Source organism: Colobus angolensis, unplaced genomic scaffold, assembly GCF_000951035.1.
Source record: "Colobus angolensis palliatus isolate OR3802 unplaced genomic scaffold, Cang.pa_1.0 Scaffold394, whole genome shotgun sequence".
Lineage (NCBI taxonomy): Eukaryota > Metazoa > Chordata > Mammalia > Primates > Cercopithecidae > Colobus > Colobus angolensis.
Window position 1 is genome coordinate 790,510 of NW_012117310.1, and position 18,852 is coordinate 809,361.

Consider the following 18,852-nt stretch of genomic DNA (forward strand, 5'->3'; position numbering starts at 1 on the left):
TCCAAAAGTGTTATTGAGTATATCTTTTTCTACTACTCACAGAAAATAACACAATATTAGGCAGGTAACTAGTTTGATACTTTAAAATTAATTATGTGATTTGCATAGATGTTTGACAGTTTTCTGTGTAAAAACATTCCATTGAGTCCTATGAATATATTGTAATACTAGTTATATTTCATGTCTTTTTAAAAATGTAAATTTCAATCTATAACTACATTCATTATATAAATATTTGTATCCTTGCTGTGATCACAAGTATGTCAAAGACATAATCATTTTATATAGGACCCGAATTTCTTGGGTTCTTAATTCTGAAAAATATGTCTTAGAAAGAATACTAATATGACCAGTGACAAAATGTTGCTGCAGAATTTATATACTATAAAGTATGTATTAATTCATCACCCTGAATTTGGAAACTCACTAAATATTAATCAAGGAAGACCTTGTAGAGTTTTAGCTAATTGTCAGAATGTTTAGTCTTGTAGGTGAGCCTTACTTTGTCTTTTGGGCCATGCCTCTAGACCAGTCCTGTCTAAGAAATTTCATAATAGTAGAAACGTTCTGTATTAGCAATGTCCGGTATGGTAACCACTAGCCACACATGGCTGTTGAGCACTTGAAATATGTATGACTAGTGACTTAGGAACTGAATTCTTAATTGTGTCTAATTTTAGTTAATTTACCTTTAAATATAAATAGTCACATGTGACTACTATCATATGGGACAGAACAGTTTCAGAACACATTATTGATAAGGTGTGTTAAAATAAGATTTTTCTGAAACTTTTGGGAACCAAATGGTTTTGTGTGTGATTTCCCAGCTGATTATATACTGACACAGAATTTTTTCAGAATGGCATTCTCTAGTACCCCAGAAATTTAGCAAAGTATAGTTACTTATTGTAAAATATATTGCATATTTGATTTAAGATTTGTTATGAACACAGTATTCTGATATTTTATATTTAAACCATTTTCAATTCTGTAAGACTCAGTAAGAGCTATTTAATTATACTGAAACAAAATCTATACATAAATAGCACAAATAAGCACATGCATGTGTATAATATTGAAGTGGTAGTTTTTAATATCCTAAGAGAATAAGCTTTTCAGGCCCATTAGAAATCATAAAAGTTTTCATACTCATAAAAATAAATAAATACTCCAAATTTACGATATTAGCTGTTGAATCTTAGTGGTACCAGGGGAGGGGGAATCAGGTAATGTGTAGAATGGGAAGAACAGGTTATATGGTTGTATCTGCTTCTCTGTCAGAAGAAAGGGACTTGTGTGAGAGAATTTAGATGGATGCTTCTTGTGGAAAAATAAGCATCTTTTTCTCAAGGGTTCTGGCTTCTAGAAATCATTGGTTGGGGACACAGTATATACATTAGTCCAAAGGATTTCTCCTATTAATACTATTTCCTCCAGAAACTCCTGCTATTCACTGAACTGGTTATTACCTACTTCCTCATACTCTATTTTATATCTGATCCATTGGATTCTGTTATAACAATGTTATTCATAGTATTGCTTTATCTTGCCTTGTCCCCAGCTTTCCATTGTTCACCTCTTAAGTTATGTTTTCTTTGGTCTTTCTGGTTCACATTTTTTTGTGAAGACCATCTGTAACTTACTTAAAACAGTAGTAAACACATAGTAGACACTCATGGCGTATGGATTGATCTTCTAATTATTTGCCATTCCAGTAAATCTTATGAACGTTCTTATTTGACAACAGTTTGTGAGCCTCGTTTAAGGTTACCTTTCATTAGTAAAAGTGTTCCTTTGTAGAGAGCCTATAAATAGGTATCTATATATTTAAGAAATGAATTAACTTCCAATTCCAGGTATGATAGACTAAAACCTTTCTAGATAATATTTCCTACAGAAAACAACTATAAAATCTGAATGTTATAGAAAAGGCAACTATTTGAAGACACTGGAGAGTAAACAGAAGCAGCAAATAGACTCTGGGGAGGGGTCCATGCTAGTCTGCAGATGGGAGAAAGGGGAGCTATGAAAAATAAATTTTATCCCCGTGGCTTTTAGCTCAGGGCTAAGTGCAGTCCACGTGGCCCACGGGTAGAGACAAGCACAGGAAGACCTGAAGTTTTTATGGACTGGAGAATCAGAAAAGTGGAGCCAGAAAACTGGAAACACTAAAAATAGCGGAGGAAGCTCAGGAGAAAAAAATCCAGAGAGGGGATTTCCAAATTCAGTCCACCTGTATCTCAGACTGTGAGATATGTGATTCCATGATCCATGATTATATGGAACAAACTGACTGCAGCCCAGTGAAAGAAAAAAAATATAAACAGAGACCAAAGCTGCTGCACAAGAGACAGTTTATAGTTAAAGCCCAGCCAAGAAACTTATGTCTTGAAAACAAAGGAAATGATGTTTATGGGAGAAAAATGACAGTATCCAGAATCTCCAGAATGAAATCGGTGATGTAATCCAACTTTACCTAACAGACACAGCACCAAATCAATCTAGTTTAACTCTAAGATATTGGAACCAAGGGATAAGGATTTTAAATGGGCTTTTATCACTGTCTTCAATGAATTAAAACAAAATATATTTTAAATGCTTGAACATCTCAGCAGAGAAATAGTAAATTCTGGTAGTGACAATAATTAAAAAAAAGGGAAATCCTAGAAATGAAAAATACAACTTCAAAAACAAAAACAAAAAAATTTACTCAATATACTTAATAGCCAAATGGACATGACAGAAGAAAGAATATGTGAACTTAATCAAAATTATTCAAAGTGAAGAGCATAAAAAAGGATTAAAAGGAAAAAAATCTCACAGACATTCGATTATATCAAATGGTAAAACATATATGTGATTGGAATACTAGATGGAGAAGAAGAGAGAGAATGAGTCAGAAAAAATATTTGAAAAAGCATTGGCCAAAATTTTGCAGCTACAAGGTGCTAAATGAACAGCGAGAAGAGGAAGCATAAAGAAATGTACAGCAGAGTACCTATGATGAAAGTTTTTCTTGAAAAACATAGTAGATATATTATATAAAAGGGACCAATAATCTGATTAACAGGTGACTTCCCATTAAAAGGCTATGGGGGCTTTTTGTACCTTGAAGGTACAAAAGAAAAAGAAATAGTGTCTATTCAGAATTTTATATCCAGTAAAAACATCATTTGAGAATGAAAGTGAAATTAAGATACTTTTAGATTAAAAGAACAAAGAACTAAGAGAATTTGTCACAAGGGACATATAAAAATTCCTAAGGGAAATTATTGAGACTGAAGGGGAATGATAACACATGAAAACCTAGATCCTCAGAAAAGAGTAAAGCATTGGTAATGGAATCTACCTGTGGAAATTCCAAGATAAGTTTTTCTTTTTCCACTTACTTTATAAACCACAGGGCTGTTTAACAGTGAAATCATAGCATAGTCTTCCTGGAGTTCATAATACATGTAGATGTATTACATTTAAAAACTATAACAAAGTATGTGGGGAGAGTGTGGACGTATGAGGTTGCAAGATTTCTGTATATTAGTAAAGCAGTGATGAATATTGTAATCCATAAAACAACCATGAAACATAATACAAATAATTTTAACTCTTTAGCTAACAGGAATATTAAAGTAGAAATCTAAAAATATATTTATATAATTACAAAAGGCAGGAAAGGAAGAACCAAGGAGGGAAAATAGAGATAAAATATAACGGTAGGTGCAAACTCAACTAATCATTGCATTAGATGATAATGGACTAAACTCTCAAATGGCAGAGATTGTCAGAATAGATTAAAAACAAAGTCCACACTGAAGAGCAAAAAGACGTACTTTAAATATAAAAAAGAGGCTGGGCATGGTGGTTCAGACTTGTAATCCCAGCACTTTGGGAGGCTGAGGTGGGAGGATCGCTTGAGCCCAGAAGTTTGAGACCAGACTGGAAAATTTGGTGAAACCCAGTCTCTACTAAAAATACAAAAATTAGCCAAGTGTGGTGGCTTGCACGTGTAGTCCCAGTTACTTAGGATGCTGAGGCAGGAGGATCGCTTGAGCCCTGGAGGTCGAGGCTGCAGTGAGCTGTGATCACGCCACTGCACTCCAGCCTGGCAACAGAATGAGGCCCTGTCTCCAGAAAAAAACCAACCAACCAAACAAACAAAACCCCCAAACAATTGTGCTGGAGATCCTAGCCTTTGTCATAAGATAAGAAATATAAGGCATATGGATTGGAAAAGAAGTTAAGTTGTCCTTAATTGAAGATGACATGGCAAACCCTAAGAAATCCACAAAAAAGCTTCTAGAACTAATAAATAATTTAGCAAACTGCTAGAATATAAAGTCAGTATACAGAAATCAATAATCCAGTTTGAAAATGAAAAAAAAAATTTTAAAAAGCTTTGCTTACAGTAACATCAAAACTTTTTAAGAAATTTAACAGATAACTTGATAAGTTTGTACACTGAAAATATTAAATCATTAGAAAGGGAATTAAAGACTATGTAAATAAATAATGAGATACACCATGTGCATATATTAGAAAACTCAATGTTGTAAAGGTGGCAGTCTTCCCCAAATCTATAGGTTCAGTACAATCCCAATCAAAACTGTAACAAGGTTTTTTTTTTTTTTTTTTTTAAGAAATTTAGAAGTTTATTTTAAAATTGATACAAAAAGCCAAAGATTCATAATGGCCAAAACATTTTTGAAGAACAGAGTTAGAGGATTTTTATACCTGACTTCACAAAGACTTACTCCAGAGCTACAGTAGTTGATAAAGTATGGTACTGGCCTAACAGTAGATCAGTGCAACAGAAATAGACACACTTACATGGTCAATTGATTTTTGAAAATGGCACTAAGGCAGTTCATTAGAGAAAATAGTTTTTTTTAGCAAATGGTGTGGGTACATTTGGATATAAGTATGAAAAGAAAAAAAAGCCTCAATCCCCCTTCTTCATACCATACACAAGAATATAAATAAACATTGTTTATAAGACCTAAAGAAGTTCCAAAACTATGAAACGTCTAGAAAAAACTAGGAGAAAATCTTTGTGAAATTTGGGTTAGGCATATGCTTCTTTGAAAAGACACAAAAAGCATGAAGCATAAAAGAAAATATTGATAAAATGGGCTTCCTCATGGTTAACAACATTTGCTAAAGAGGCAGAAATACGAAAAGGCAAGTCAGACCAGGAGAAAATTTTGCAAACCATATGGAGAAAGGACGTGTTCACACAAAGTATAAACAACTCTTATAACTCAGTAAGAAAACAGCCCACTTAAAAACTGGGAAGAGATTTTATCGGGTATCTGCACTGCAAAAGAAGATATGAGAATGGCTAATTAGCACATGAGAAGATGTTTGACATCACTGTCATCAGAGAAGTGCATGTTAAAAGCACATTGCAATGCGTCTGTGCAACCACTAGAATGGCTAGTTAAAAAGCACTGACAGTATTAAGAATTGGCAAGTTTGTGGAGTCTTTTAGTCTGCTCCAACTTCCATAGCAAAATAGTGTAGACTTGGCTGCTAAAGAACGGAAATTTATTTCTCAGAGTTCTGGAGGCTGGAAGTCCAAGATCAAGGTGGTGGCCAATTCTTTTTCTGGTGGGGGCACCCTTTCTGGCTAGCAGATGATTGCTTTCTGCCTGTGTCTTCACATGACCTTTCCTTTGATCACGTGGAAGGAGATAGTAAACTCTCTAGTGTCTCTTCTTAAAGTGTCATGAATCCCATCATACCAGGGACCCACCCTCATGACCTCATCTAAAGCTGATTTTGTCTCCCAAAAGCCCCATCTCCAAATGCTATCACATTAGAGGTTAGGACATCAACATGCATTTTGAGGGAAAGCACAAACATTTAGTCTGTGACATGGAACAACTAGAATTCACATACATTGTATGTGGAAATGAAAACAGTACAGCTACTTTAGAAAACAATGTGAAAGTACCTTATAAGATTAAAAACATATTTAGTATATGAATTAGAAAGTCCAAAGTGAAAATAATGTATGTCCAGACAAGGACACACACATGAATGTTCATAGTGACATTATTCAAATAGCCTAAACCTGGAACCCAAACGTTAGTTGACCGAATACGTAAACTGAACAAGAGATTGTACTGTATCCATACTATTAAATACAATGAAGCAATAAAACACTACAAAATACCACCAGACCCAACACAGATGAATCTCTAAAGCATTCTAAGTAAAACACATCAAACACAGAAGATTATATACTATGTGAATCCATTTATATGAAATTTTGGAAAAGGCAAAAACTACAGTGAGAGAAAGCAGGTCAGTGGTTAAGGGTGAGGGAAGTGGATAAGGGCAAAAGGTATGAGGACATTTTTAAGGGTGAGAGAACTCTATCTTTTTATGGTGCTGATTGCAAGATTGTATGCAATTACCAAATTCATCAAACTGTATACTTAAAAAGATTGAATGTAATTTATATATAAATAATACCTTAATGAAAATAGAAGAAAAATGGATTAATGAAGTTTATAAAACCTAGAGAAAATAAAATGTATTAAATATCATAAAATTAGCATATAAAATCAGTTCATGTTTTATTGCACAGTGTTATGGCACAACTATTTTCACTTAGACTCTGTGACACATGTAAATAATTTCTCATTCTTGTATCTCAAATGGGAGAGGAAGAGGAATAATAAATGTTCATGTATGCTTGTGTGTGTGTATATAGTCACATAGGCATACATACATAATTTCTGACTATGTTAATGACATACATTTTATAGCTTACTCTTAATAATGTTTTAAATTTATTGGCTCATAGAGAACATTGTAACATTTTTCCAAATGCCTTTAACTATGTATGATTACCTCTAAATTACCTTTATTTTCATCAATGGAATCATCACCCAGGGAGCTAACTGGCTTTTCATGTCTTATTCTTATCCTTCTCAATTATGCTCTTGTGTGAAGGTTTTTATAAATGCTTTGGCTTTGTTGTAGTGAATAGATTTCTATCTATACTGTGAAATGTTTACCAAGCCTAATAGAAAATTGTATTGATTTTTGAATGAGGATTTAAGCTATCACTAATTTGTATAAGAAAAATAAATAAGCAAAAAATATAAATAACTTTATGTCGTTATGCTGCTACATGAACACAGCACAGCATATCTTACATACAACAGGGTGTAATATCTTTATCTAAAATCTCAAGTTTTACAACTAAAAATAATGACTCTTGAGAAGGAAATTCTGGAGAACTCTCTTGATAATTCTTAAGATTGATACATGTTAGTGTGTCCTGTGAATGCACACAGGTAAATGTTTCTTTGGTTCCCTTGAGATTTGACTCCTTTGCTTGATGTGTTAGAATTTGTAAATGCAATTTGGAAACCCTCTGAAGGCTAAGTATCTGAGTGAAAACTCATCAAATACCTTGGTTAATTTGAAGATGTAACATTTGCAAGATGATCTCTAGAATGATGTAACAAGCCTTTTTCTTTTTCAGTTGGAATCAACAGGACTCGGCCTTAGTAGTAGTAGACTAAGAACAACTCTAAACAGAATACAAGAAAGCCTTATTGATCTAGTAAGTAATGAATTGGGATAAATTCTTTTGGATTATATAAAATGCAAATTAGCTATTCAATCAATTTCGTATAAATGTGTGTCTATATGTATATTGAGTAGCGGAGTCCTCAGAATTAAATGAGTGCATATAGGAAGTAAAACAGGTTGCTTATAGTCTGATCAGAGAGAAACTAGTATACATAAAAGAATATGTTTTACACTGTTGGTGGGATTGTAAACTAGTTCAACCATTATGGAAAACAGTATGGCGATTCCTCAAGGATCTAGAACTAGATGTACCATATGACCCAGCCATCCCACTACTGGGTATATACCCAAAGGATTATAAATTATTCTACTACAAAGACACATGCACACGTATGTTTATTGCGGCACTATTCACAATAGCAAAGACTTGGAATCAACCCAAATGTCCATCTGTGACAGACTGGATTAAGAAAATGTGGCACATATACACCATGGAATACTATGCAGCCATAAAAAAGGATGAGTTTGCGTCCTTTGTAGGGACATGGATGCAGCTGGAAACCATCATTCTTAGCAAACTATCACAAGAAGAGAAAACCAAACACCGCATGTTCTCACTCATAGGTGGGAACTGAACAATGAGATCACTTGGACTCGGGAAGGGGAACATCACACACTGGGCTTATCATGGGGAGGGGGGAGGGGGGAGGGATTGCATTGGGGAGTTATACCTGATATAAATGATGAATTGATGGGTGCTGACGAGTTGATGGGTGCAGCACACCAACATTGCACAAGTATACATATGTAACAAACCTGCACGTTATGCACATGTACCCTAGAACTTAAAGTATAATAAAAAAAAAAAAAAGAATATGATATTGGTCATATGTCTAGCACAAGTTCAAAGAAGAGAAAGGTTTATGTAAACAACTACTATCAGAGGAGGACTAAAGGAAGAAGTGACACTTGTGCTAGACTTCGAAGACCAGGCATAGGATTAATGGGAAAGGGAAAAGTCTTTAAATGAAGGTACACAGGGTGAGCAAGGGCCTTGAGGCGGGTGCAGTCTGAAGTTTGACAGATCTTGTGATTGGGACACTGGTATATGCTGCAAAGTTAGGTTGCAGAGAGTGTTTGGGACACTTTATAAACGGCTTTGAAATTCAAGGAGAAAATTTGGGTTTAGTTGCTGTGTGTAGGGAGCCTGGTTTTTGACTGTCATCACAGGATGAAATGCATGTTTTAAGAAGACAGGTTAGATAGCAGCACAGGGTTAACCTCCTGTAGTGTTTCAGCTAACATAAGCATTTAAAATGAGAAGAACTTTCTCGTGGTTGGTCACTGTAGCCCGAAGTTTATGTTGTTTAGACGTTTCTCCACATCTATTTTAACCCCAGGCTTCTCTGAATTTTCCTTTATTCCTTCAACCTAACATGAACGAGCAATCATTTTCCTCATTTTTCATAAGCTCTACATTATGTGCATACTGCTGTTATTGAAGCTTTTTATAAAGCCATGATTATTCTTTTAAGGAATACTTACTGCAACAATTGTTACATGCCAGGCATTGTTGTAGAGCTGGAAATTCATCAGTGCACAGAAGAGATATTTCCTGTCTTGGAACTTGTATTTTATTGTAGCAGAGAGACAAACAAATGTATAACATAGTGTCAGATACTCATTGAATACTAAGACAAAACTGAAGCAGTGATAGGATGGGGATCTTGAGCAGAGCTGTGAATAAAGTGAGTGAGGCATGTGCTGATATCTCAGGTGAGCGCTGTTTGGGCAGAAGAAATAACTGGCATCCTTCTCTCTTAACATTTGGAGATCCTTTTACCCAACACGTTTTTAAAAATATAGTCATATCACTTACCTTGGCACATAGCATTGCTTCAGAAAATGTTCATAGAGTAGATGAATATACTCCAGTTCCTGAGTTTCTTGTTTCTTGGCATAACTTGGCTTGCTTCCTTGGTTATGATATTTAATCCTTGATCTTCAGTTTCAGAGTCAAGGCTCCTTATTTGACCCAGCCTTTTTGTTTCTCTCTCTTTTTTTTTTTTGTTTTTTTAGTCTTTGTTTTGTAAAATCCATTGGTCTCAGCCCCACTTGCAGTTTTCTGTGTTTCGATTTTCATTCTTCTTATTCAATACTTAAGTATAACCTTGAGCATCAAATCTTATTCTCCAGATCTTAGTCCACAGCTAAAGTTTTTCTTGTTTCTGACTGAAAGGCCCAAGATTGATGGGCCAAATTTTACCACTAGGGCCATTCACCCTGGCATTTCTGTGTCATTCCTGCTAGCTACTGTCTTGTGATCATCAAACTCCAGTTCTAGATTTGACCCTTAAGATGTGGATTTCTGCTTCAGATTTTGCCACATAGTGTATAATGAATTATTACTCATACTGATAAACATTGGTTTGTTATTTTAGAAAATATATTTGTCATTTACTAGAACTTGCTTGATCTCAGGATTTTTTTTTTTGAGACGGAGTCTCGCTGTGTCCCCCAGGCTGGAGTGCAGTGGCGGGATCTCAGCTCACTGCAAGCTCCGCCTCCCGGGTTTATGCCATTCTCCTGCCTCAGCCTTCCAAGTAGCTGGGACTACAGGTGCCCGCCACCTCGCCCGGCTAGTTTTTTGTATTTTTTAGTAGAGATGAGGTTTCACCGTATTAGCCAGGATGGTCTCGATCTCCTGACCTCGTGATCCGCTCGTCTCGGCCTCCCAAATCTCAGGATTTTTTAAGCTGGTATGTATTAATTTTCGTCACTTCATTAATTTGCATTTACATTGGCAGAATACATTAATTGATTTCTTGCTCCTCAATACATTCTTTGGCTACTGAAATAATTTATAGCTTAATCAATCTGAAACCAACTAGATGGAAGTAATATTTTTCCTTATATTTCTCTTGCATGTCAGTTAAAATCTTAATGAATACTTTTTTGGTAATTTTATTTTCTCCATATAGATATTCTAAGTTTTACTTCTCTTTAAGCTGTAAAAGGCAAAATAGAATCATTGTAGTCTTAAAAATACCACCTGAAATAATTTATCATATAAATTCAATGTAAACTAAGAAAATTTGTCACATCAAATAAAAGTTTAAGAGAAGTTGTCTAATAGGAAAAGTAAGAAAGGAAGCTGGTATAGGTGATAGTGACAGCAGGAAGGTGAATTTTTAGTAACCCATTTGGTTATGCTAACTAAATTGTTTGCTTTAAGACCTTTAGCCAACTTATTTATTTGTTTATTTATTTATTTATTTACTTATGAGACAGAGCCTCACTCTGTCACCCAGGCTGGAGTGCAGTGGCAAGATCTCGGCTCACTGCAACCTCCCCCTCCCGGATTCAAGCGATTCTCTGGCCTCAGCCTTCCGAGTAGCTGTAATTACAGGCTGTCACCGCCATGCCTGGCTAGTTTTTGTATTTTTAGTAGAGATGGGTTCGCCATGTTGGCCGGGCTGGTCTTGAACTTCTGACCTCAGGTGATCCTCCTGCCTCGGCCTCCCAAAGTGCTGGGATTACAGGCGTGAGCCACTGCACCCAGGCCTTTAGCCAACTTTAAATATTTGATAATAATATTTTAAATTTGTCCAGAAAAATTCATAAATATGAATTCTCTTTGTAGTAGCACATTGGTGGTAGGAAAGGTTAAAAAATGTGACTCTCACAGTGAGAATAAAGGTGGTTAAGGTTTCATTTTTCAGTCTTTAAAGGGTTATATGCTTTACTTATTGCACTCCTGTAAACTGAAAAAGCCAGTTTAGGAGCTTTTTATTTAAGTGTGCAGTAAGCACATACCATTTATTTATGTCAGCTTGACATTTTCATGACTCTCTTGCTCTCTTCAAGCCTATTTTCCTAAATATAAACACAGAACTTTAGTCTTTAAGCAAATAATTATCATAAATTTTATGCCTCAAATGCCAGGCATACAACTGGGAACAAAGGAAGGTATTTTAATGAAAGCCTTTTGAAATGGGGGCAACAATTCCAGTGATCTTCTAAAGAATGCTTTTGTGAAAGAGCTCCCTGAGTAGAAGGGAACTCAACGCATTTGTGTTGGAGGCATTAAGGAGGTAGTTAGGTAAATGCTTTTGGCTCCTCTTGTCATATGAAAGATAACTGTATTCTCTCAGACTATAGATATACCCTCTCCTTGCCTTCCATTGTTTTCTAGAGCCACCTCCCTGTTCTATCCCTAATTAACTAGTTAGTACTTAAATTGAAAGAAACTGTTAGTTTTATAAATCTATTGTGTATATGATATCTAATCCGAAAGAATGAAATTTAAAATTAACTGCTATTATAAGTGTTTGGTATTCATGGAGATCCTTGAGCTATTTTGAATTTGAGATTATACAGTATTGTCAGAAAATTCATATTAGATTTAGCTTAATTATACAATTTTTTTTTTTTTTTTTGAGGCGGAGTCTCGCTCTGTCGCCCGGACTGGAGTGCAGTGGCCAGATCTCAGCTCACTGCAAGCTCCGCCTCCTGGGTTTACGCCATTCTCCTGCCTCAGCCTCCCGAGTAGCTGGGACTACAGGCGCCCGCCACCTCGCCCGGCTAGTTTTTTGTATTTTTAGTAGAGACGGGGTTTCACCGTGTTAGCCAGGATGGTCTCGATCTCCTGACCTCGTGATCCGCCCGTCTCGGCCTCCCAAAGTGCTGGGATTACAGGCTTGAGCCACCGCGCCCGGCCAATTATACAATATTTTAAAAGCAAATGTGTGTGATGCTTAGAAGGAGTTTTGTTATACTGTTGGAGTATAATCTTCCAAGATTTTACTCATAGAAGGAAACTTATCTGTGCTCATTTAACCTGTACAGCATTCATACATACCTAGTAACCATAAGCTTCTGCTTGAACATCTCCAGTGATGTTTTTTTGGGAACTGATAACCACCCAAAGCAGCCCTGCTTGCCTTAAGTCTGCCTGATAGAATGTGATTTGTTATAATGTAACCAAATATGCTTATCTTTTGAACTATTTTCTGTTATTTCTATTTCTACTTCTTTTGGATCACTTTGAGTAGCCTAGCCATTTTGCCCAAGTGAGTCCTTTCTTCTCCCAGTTCCTTTATTCGTTTTTCATGTTTCAGAGTTTTACATCTCCTCATCGTTCTTTGACTTGTTCTGAAATAGTTATTTACAACTCTGAACTAAGAAGAAAATTGAGAGCACTATAAGAGGTATTGGAAGCAGACAGAAAATGAGCTATGTGATGAGGGTGCAGGATGAGATACAAGATAGTTGGATAGCTATCTTTATTACTAATTCATTCAACAATACATGTTGCATGCCTAGGTACTTTGTGGTAGACTGATGGCCCCCAGAGTGGAAGAGGTAGTTAAGGAATAAATGAAGATCTAATTTAACGTCCGATTGTGTTGAGAGCAATGAAGAACTTAGGTGAGAGAAAGGGTGTAATGTTATTTGGGCAGTTAGAGAAGATCCCTCTAGGAAGGACCATTGAAGCAGATCCCTAAAGGAAATAGGAGCATGAGCCACCCTTATTCAACAAATGTTTATTTAGTGTCTGTTTGTTGAACACTCTATGTGGTGCCAAGCACTGTTCCAGGAATTAAGGATACAATTGTAGGGGAAGGTGGGGAAGCCAGACAAAACTCCCTACCCGTGTAGAGTTTATTTTCTAGTAGGGGGAAGATAATTTGGGAAACAGTGTTTTAGGCTAGAGTCAGTTGTAAACAGGTAATATCATGGTAACATGTTTAGACTTTTTCCTGGAAGGAATGGATTAAGGCTTAAGGATTAAGGCTTTAAAACCAGGGAGTGTTATGATCACATCTCTATTTGAGAAAGTTCAGTCAGTTAACTATATGGAAACTGACATAGAAATAGGAGAAGCTGAAGACAGAGCTCTCTATTCATGGGCTTCCAGAATAGTCCAGTCAAGACTGCTAAGGAACCTGTGACCTGTTTAAATAGTAATATCGGGAAGGAACAAATGAGAGGTGTCTATTTAGGCATGTTTTAGTGATTGATTGGATGTGGAAGGTAAGGAGGAAGGGGAGTCATGAATGACTTTAAGGTTCCTTACTTGTTTCTTATCAGTAACTACCAGAATTAAATAGGATAGACAACCAATTGGTGCCAAACAGTATTTAATTTTGTAAATTTTTTTTCTCCTTTTTTTGTTTTCTGCTGGAGTAGGGTTATTTCCTTTTTAGAGGGAAATGAATGATGGAGATATGACATTAATTAACTTGCCTGGATCCATGATCCTGCTTCTCCCTAGAGGAAGCCCAGTTATTCCCAAACTAACTTTTAAATGCTAATTGAGTAATTAGAGATTGAAAAGAGACACTGTCTTTAGGAGAAGATAGGAAATAAAAAAAAAAGATAAAGAATTAAACCATTTTCTAACTTGAAAGGTTTTACAAGTTTTATTTGCATTTTGCTAAATTTATAGGAGTAAATTATATGTATGCATTTGATGTCTTATTTATTCATATGGAAAATAATTGGAGATTTGTTACTATAAAGTTGCTTTAAAAAGTAATCTAGCTTTATATATTGTACACTATTAGATGTGTTTACATCCAGTTTTGTGCTAAATTTTCTTTGAGGTTCTTTTAAAGCTATTTTGCATTTAAACATTTAGTTTTGCTATCTGCCTACTCATATGTTCTCACCTTTAAACTCCATAATAGAGATGACCATGGAGTGTTTTCCACACTGAAAGTAGTACGTAAACTGCAGGGGTTGTATTATATAATGTTTAGCATCTCTTCTAACTCTGTCATTCTATGGTTCAATCAACATTTTAAAACTTTGCGTGGGGGCAGGGGTTAACTTGTATTCAGATTAACTTTAAAAAACATAGCTGCACTTTTGTACTATGAGCTGTTGCTTAACTTACATAGCTTTTATTCTATTTTTTTCTTTTTGTAAATTTCTCTTATTAAATTTTTTTTCAAAATGTAATGAATGGAGTTTGTTGCCATGTCAGTACTGCAAAACTCTATACTTAAACTAAAAGTATAATGAACATTTGTAATTCAAGCTCATTGTTATTAGAAATATATTTGGTTATAAAAGTTCTTAATGACCTTCACAGTGAAGTGACTTTGGATTATACTGTCATCAGTAACGTTAGGATTACTATAGGCTCACTGCCTTGACCTCTCTCCTTTGTGCCCCAGAAAACAATAATTAAAAGTCTCTTTCTCTGACACGTAATGCAGCAACTATTCAAATAACTATTATGATGATGTCAGTATTCTAAACAGCCTTCTTTCATGTTCTCTGTACAAAGGGAAACTTATTCACCAAAATAAGTTTATATTAAGTTAAATATTGAAATATTTGGAGTGATTGGTAACTCTTGAGCTGGCAGTCTTCTGGTACTCTGTCAGCTACTCCAAGTAGCCAGCCTTGTGCATCTTTACCCATGATCTCAAGATATTCCCACCCTCCTGGCAAAAAAAGATGGCCAGTGTGCCTGTGAGTTGAAGTGTGTTTTTGTTTTTTTAACTGTTTGCTAAGAACTTAGTAAAAAATGAGTCCCTTGCTATGTATTGAGGAGAAGTTGAGTAAATGTATCTTTGAAACTCTTCCTTTGCCAACCTGTTTGTTTACAATATAGGATATGTTTATATGAAGTCGAAGAATGTACATAACTCATATCCAAGGCACTCCTTGCCTGGCATCAGAATACCTAGAAAGGTAAATTAGTAATGAGAAGATTTCTAGTGAGTATATCATCAGATGAAAGTAAAACTGAGAAATTTGAAGTCTGATGAGTTTTCCTGACCACAAATTAGACTGCATCACTCCTGTTGACTACATGGCTGTATACTTGAATCAGTGGTTCTCTCCTGGACGGTGCTGAAGGGCCTGGCACATCCTGCTTCCTGGGTATCCCTTTCCTTTGTTCACATTGACTGTCTTCCTTCTTATCAGTCGTCTGTCCCCAGATATATACAACACATTTGGCTCTGTTCCAGTTTATAACTTCATTCTAGTCCTGCCTCCTTGAGATTATATACCAAGGTAAACTTCATTAAAATTTGGGTGCGAGATGGTTAATCAAACCATAATTTTGGATTTTATCAGTGTGGTTCTCAAGGAGTAATCATATTTCTCTCATTTATAAGTTGTTGAGGGCCATCTCACTATTGTTGCTATGAAACATCTGTCAATTCATAAAGAGTCCTTGTGTTGACAGACTTTAGGTCATGCACAGATAGTAGCATGTAGATTTGGATGATATTATATAGGCTCGTTGTCAATTAGGATTAAAAAGAAGGTTCCAATAGTTACAAAACACGAAAGCAGGATAAAAAGAACTGAACCTAAATGTAATTAGCGTATGCCCCAAGAGTATTTTAATTTTAATTCTAGTTATGTCAAAATCACGTGGTTTATTACTGTTAGATTTGTTATTCCAGGTTATATATGTATTGTATTTTCAGGAAGTTTCTGCTGATCCTACTGCCACACTCACAGCAGCAGAAGAAAGAAAGGAGAAGGTGCCAAGTCCACACCTCAGTCACCTGGTGGTTTTGACATCTGGGGATACATTGTATGGGTTGGCAGAAAGAGTGGTAGCCACGGAATCCTTGTAAGTTGTTCAAAACAGTTGCATTGCCATTAAATATTTAAGAAAGTTTATAAAAGTAAGCATTGTTTAATTAGACTTCTAGTTAGCTGCATACATCTACCACTTCTAAATATCACTTATATGTTTCTGACAAGTATATTCTAACACAGATTACCAATTGATTTTTTAAACTGCATGGTTGGTTTTTCAGTTACAGAAATGGAAAGAAGGACATCTTTTAATTTTCAGTTTTTAACAACATGATCCATGCTTTAAGTATAGCTTTAAGAAGTGTTATACTATGCTTCATATTTTCCTATTGATGACTCATGATCCTAGGAGAAGCTGTGGTTGCATTGTCAACTTAGTGCTAAGTGTAATTGACCCTTGACATCAATAAGAATGCTTCCTGACCTTTATAAATCCCCAGAGTTATTAATGCAATTAACGCATATAACTTCTGCATTTCTATAAAATGTAGTCCAGTATAACGTAAGAGTTTTTGGATTAATAACAAAAAGCAGAAAAAGACAGCGCCTGGATGCAGTGCATCTACAGGCAGTAGTCCAGGCTCCTTCACCAGCCCACTGACTCCCATTCCTATACCCAGCCTCTGGCACCTGTCGTTCATTTGTGATACTCAGCCAAGTTACAGTTTGCTGCCTGTTAGGAATGTTGGGGTTACTTCTGAAAAGTGTCAGATATTAAATCTGAGATTTCAAGAGTCTGTTGTATATAACTGAATGAGATATTTAAAAGAAATCCTTTAAAAAATACCCTTGTGTTCTTTTTTCAACCTGCTACTCTGGGCTCACATCTTACATTTGAAGCACATGACCCTACACCTCATCAAGCTGCTTGGCTCCTTTGAAGTTGCTTTTCTTTCTCTTCAACTTCCATTCAGTCATAAACTCAGCATTATTTATTGTGTAGATTTTAAATGAACATGTCAAGTGGTAGTACAGGGTCATCCACTAAAGTGGAAAGTAATTTTTATTGGTAAAGTTTTTCTCAGAAATGTTAAAAAAATACTTATACGAAAACATGACAGGCTCTAAATCCTACACAATTTGTTTACACAGTGGGTTATTTATTCCCTTTAGGGTATTCTTGGCTGAACAGTTTGAGTTCCTTCAGCCACATCTGGATGCTGTGATGCCTGCAGTCAAAAAGCCCTTTCTTCAGCAGTTCTATTCTCAGGTCAGACATGGTCTTGTATGTCATTTCAACTGTGAGCAAGATAGGACACAGATTATTTAGATTTGTTGGTTTGTTTGTTTAACTAGAAGTCAGTCTTGAAAACCCAGGAGAGCCAGATAGAGTATTCATTTATTCACTCATGAATTGCTGCATTAAATACATACTGTTGAGCACCTCATGTAACTTTTAGACTAGTGAGAGAGAAAGCACCAGTTAAAACTATTAAAATAAAGCATGATAAGTACTGTGGTAAGGGGAAAGTGCCATGAGGGTATGGTCTAACCCAGAGTAGAGGACAGGAGAGGCTCTGGGTGGGAGAAGGTCATCTGGAAAGGCTATCTAGAGGAAGTAATGTTTAAACTGGACCAGCAAGGTAGGGTGAATGAGGAATGGATTCTAGACAAAGGGAATGACATATGTGAAGACCCGTGAGAAAGAGCATGGTGCATGTGAACAGCTGAGGAAAGCTCATTGGAGTAGGGAGGAGGTCTGGGAATGAGAAAGATGACTGGGGCAATCAGCGGGAGCCACCAGCATATAAAGCACCCTGCTTCAGAAGTTGGACTTTATTTGGAGGGCATGGAAGCTCCTGGAGGGTTTGAAACAGGTGAGTGGCATGACTGGATTTGTATTTTAGAAAGAGTTTTCTGGGGGCATTGTGAAGAAAGAACTGTAGACGGCAGTCCTAGAGACAGGAAAACTAATTTGAAGGCTGCTACAGTATTGCAGGGGAGAGATGGTAGAATCCTGACATCATGTAGTGGGAGTGGAAATGGAGAGAAGTAGAAGAATTTGAGAAGTAATTGCTAGGCTCCATGAAGAGCTCTAGTTCTTTCACAGTTGCGGTGTCAATGGCTTCAAGTTTATTGAATGTCTCAAAATTATGTTTTGAGTAAGGTCTTTGCCTTCACTCAAATATTTAAAATATTTTCGTAATTTAAATCTCCAAATATATAGTGTTTTATTTTCAGATATGATATATGCTGGAAACAGGGGCAAGTATTCTTTATCAATATGATGCTTTTAGAAAATAATTGTTTCCATTTCTGTGAAATTTATTTCAGACAGTCTCAACTGCCAGTGAACTACGCAAACCAATTTACTGGATTGTAGCTGGTAAAGCCCTTGATTATGAACAGATGCTGCTCCTCATGGCTAATGTGAAATGGGATGTAAAAGAAATTATGTCACAGCACAACATATATGTAGATGCACTATTAAAGGCAAGTGTTCTGGGAAACACCTTTGCTAAAGATCCGTCTACTAAGAGAAGTGTTCCTTTATTGCAGTTACTCTAAAATAGTAAGATTATAGTTATTACCACATTTCTAGCATTAAAGACCCTGAATTGAAATAGGCTTATTTTCTGAATTTGTCTTCTATTAGATCTAAGAATACATCATAGACTTTTTTAGCTTTGTTCACTAATTTCCCATTTTGAATTGTTGTATGTTGTGGCTGACTTTCATGTTATGTAATCTCAGTAGCCATCACTATAATAACAAGAAGATATTTCTGTTTAA

At 35.8% G+C, this 18,852-nt stretch overlaps 1 protein-coding gene across 2 annotated transcripts in view; it reads left to right on the forward strand.

Moving 5' to 3' along the window:
- The window catches only part of CCDC132 (coiled-coil domain containing 132), a 121,384-nt gene that overhangs the window by 91,635 nt on the left and 10,897 nt on the right, over positions 1-18,852 (forward strand). For both annotated transcript variants that reach the window (XM_011955061.1, XM_011955060.1), the window contains 4 exons: positions 7,496-7,576; positions 16,002-16,150; positions 17,233-17,329; positions 18,394-18,552. In XM_011955061.1, the coding sequence (XP_011810451.1) occupies positions 7,496-7,576; positions 16,002-16,150; positions 17,233-17,329; positions 18,394-18,552 (486 nt within the window). The remainder of the gene's footprint in view (positions 1-7,495; positions 7,577-16,001; positions 16,151-17,232; positions 17,330-18,393; positions 18,553-18,852) is intronic.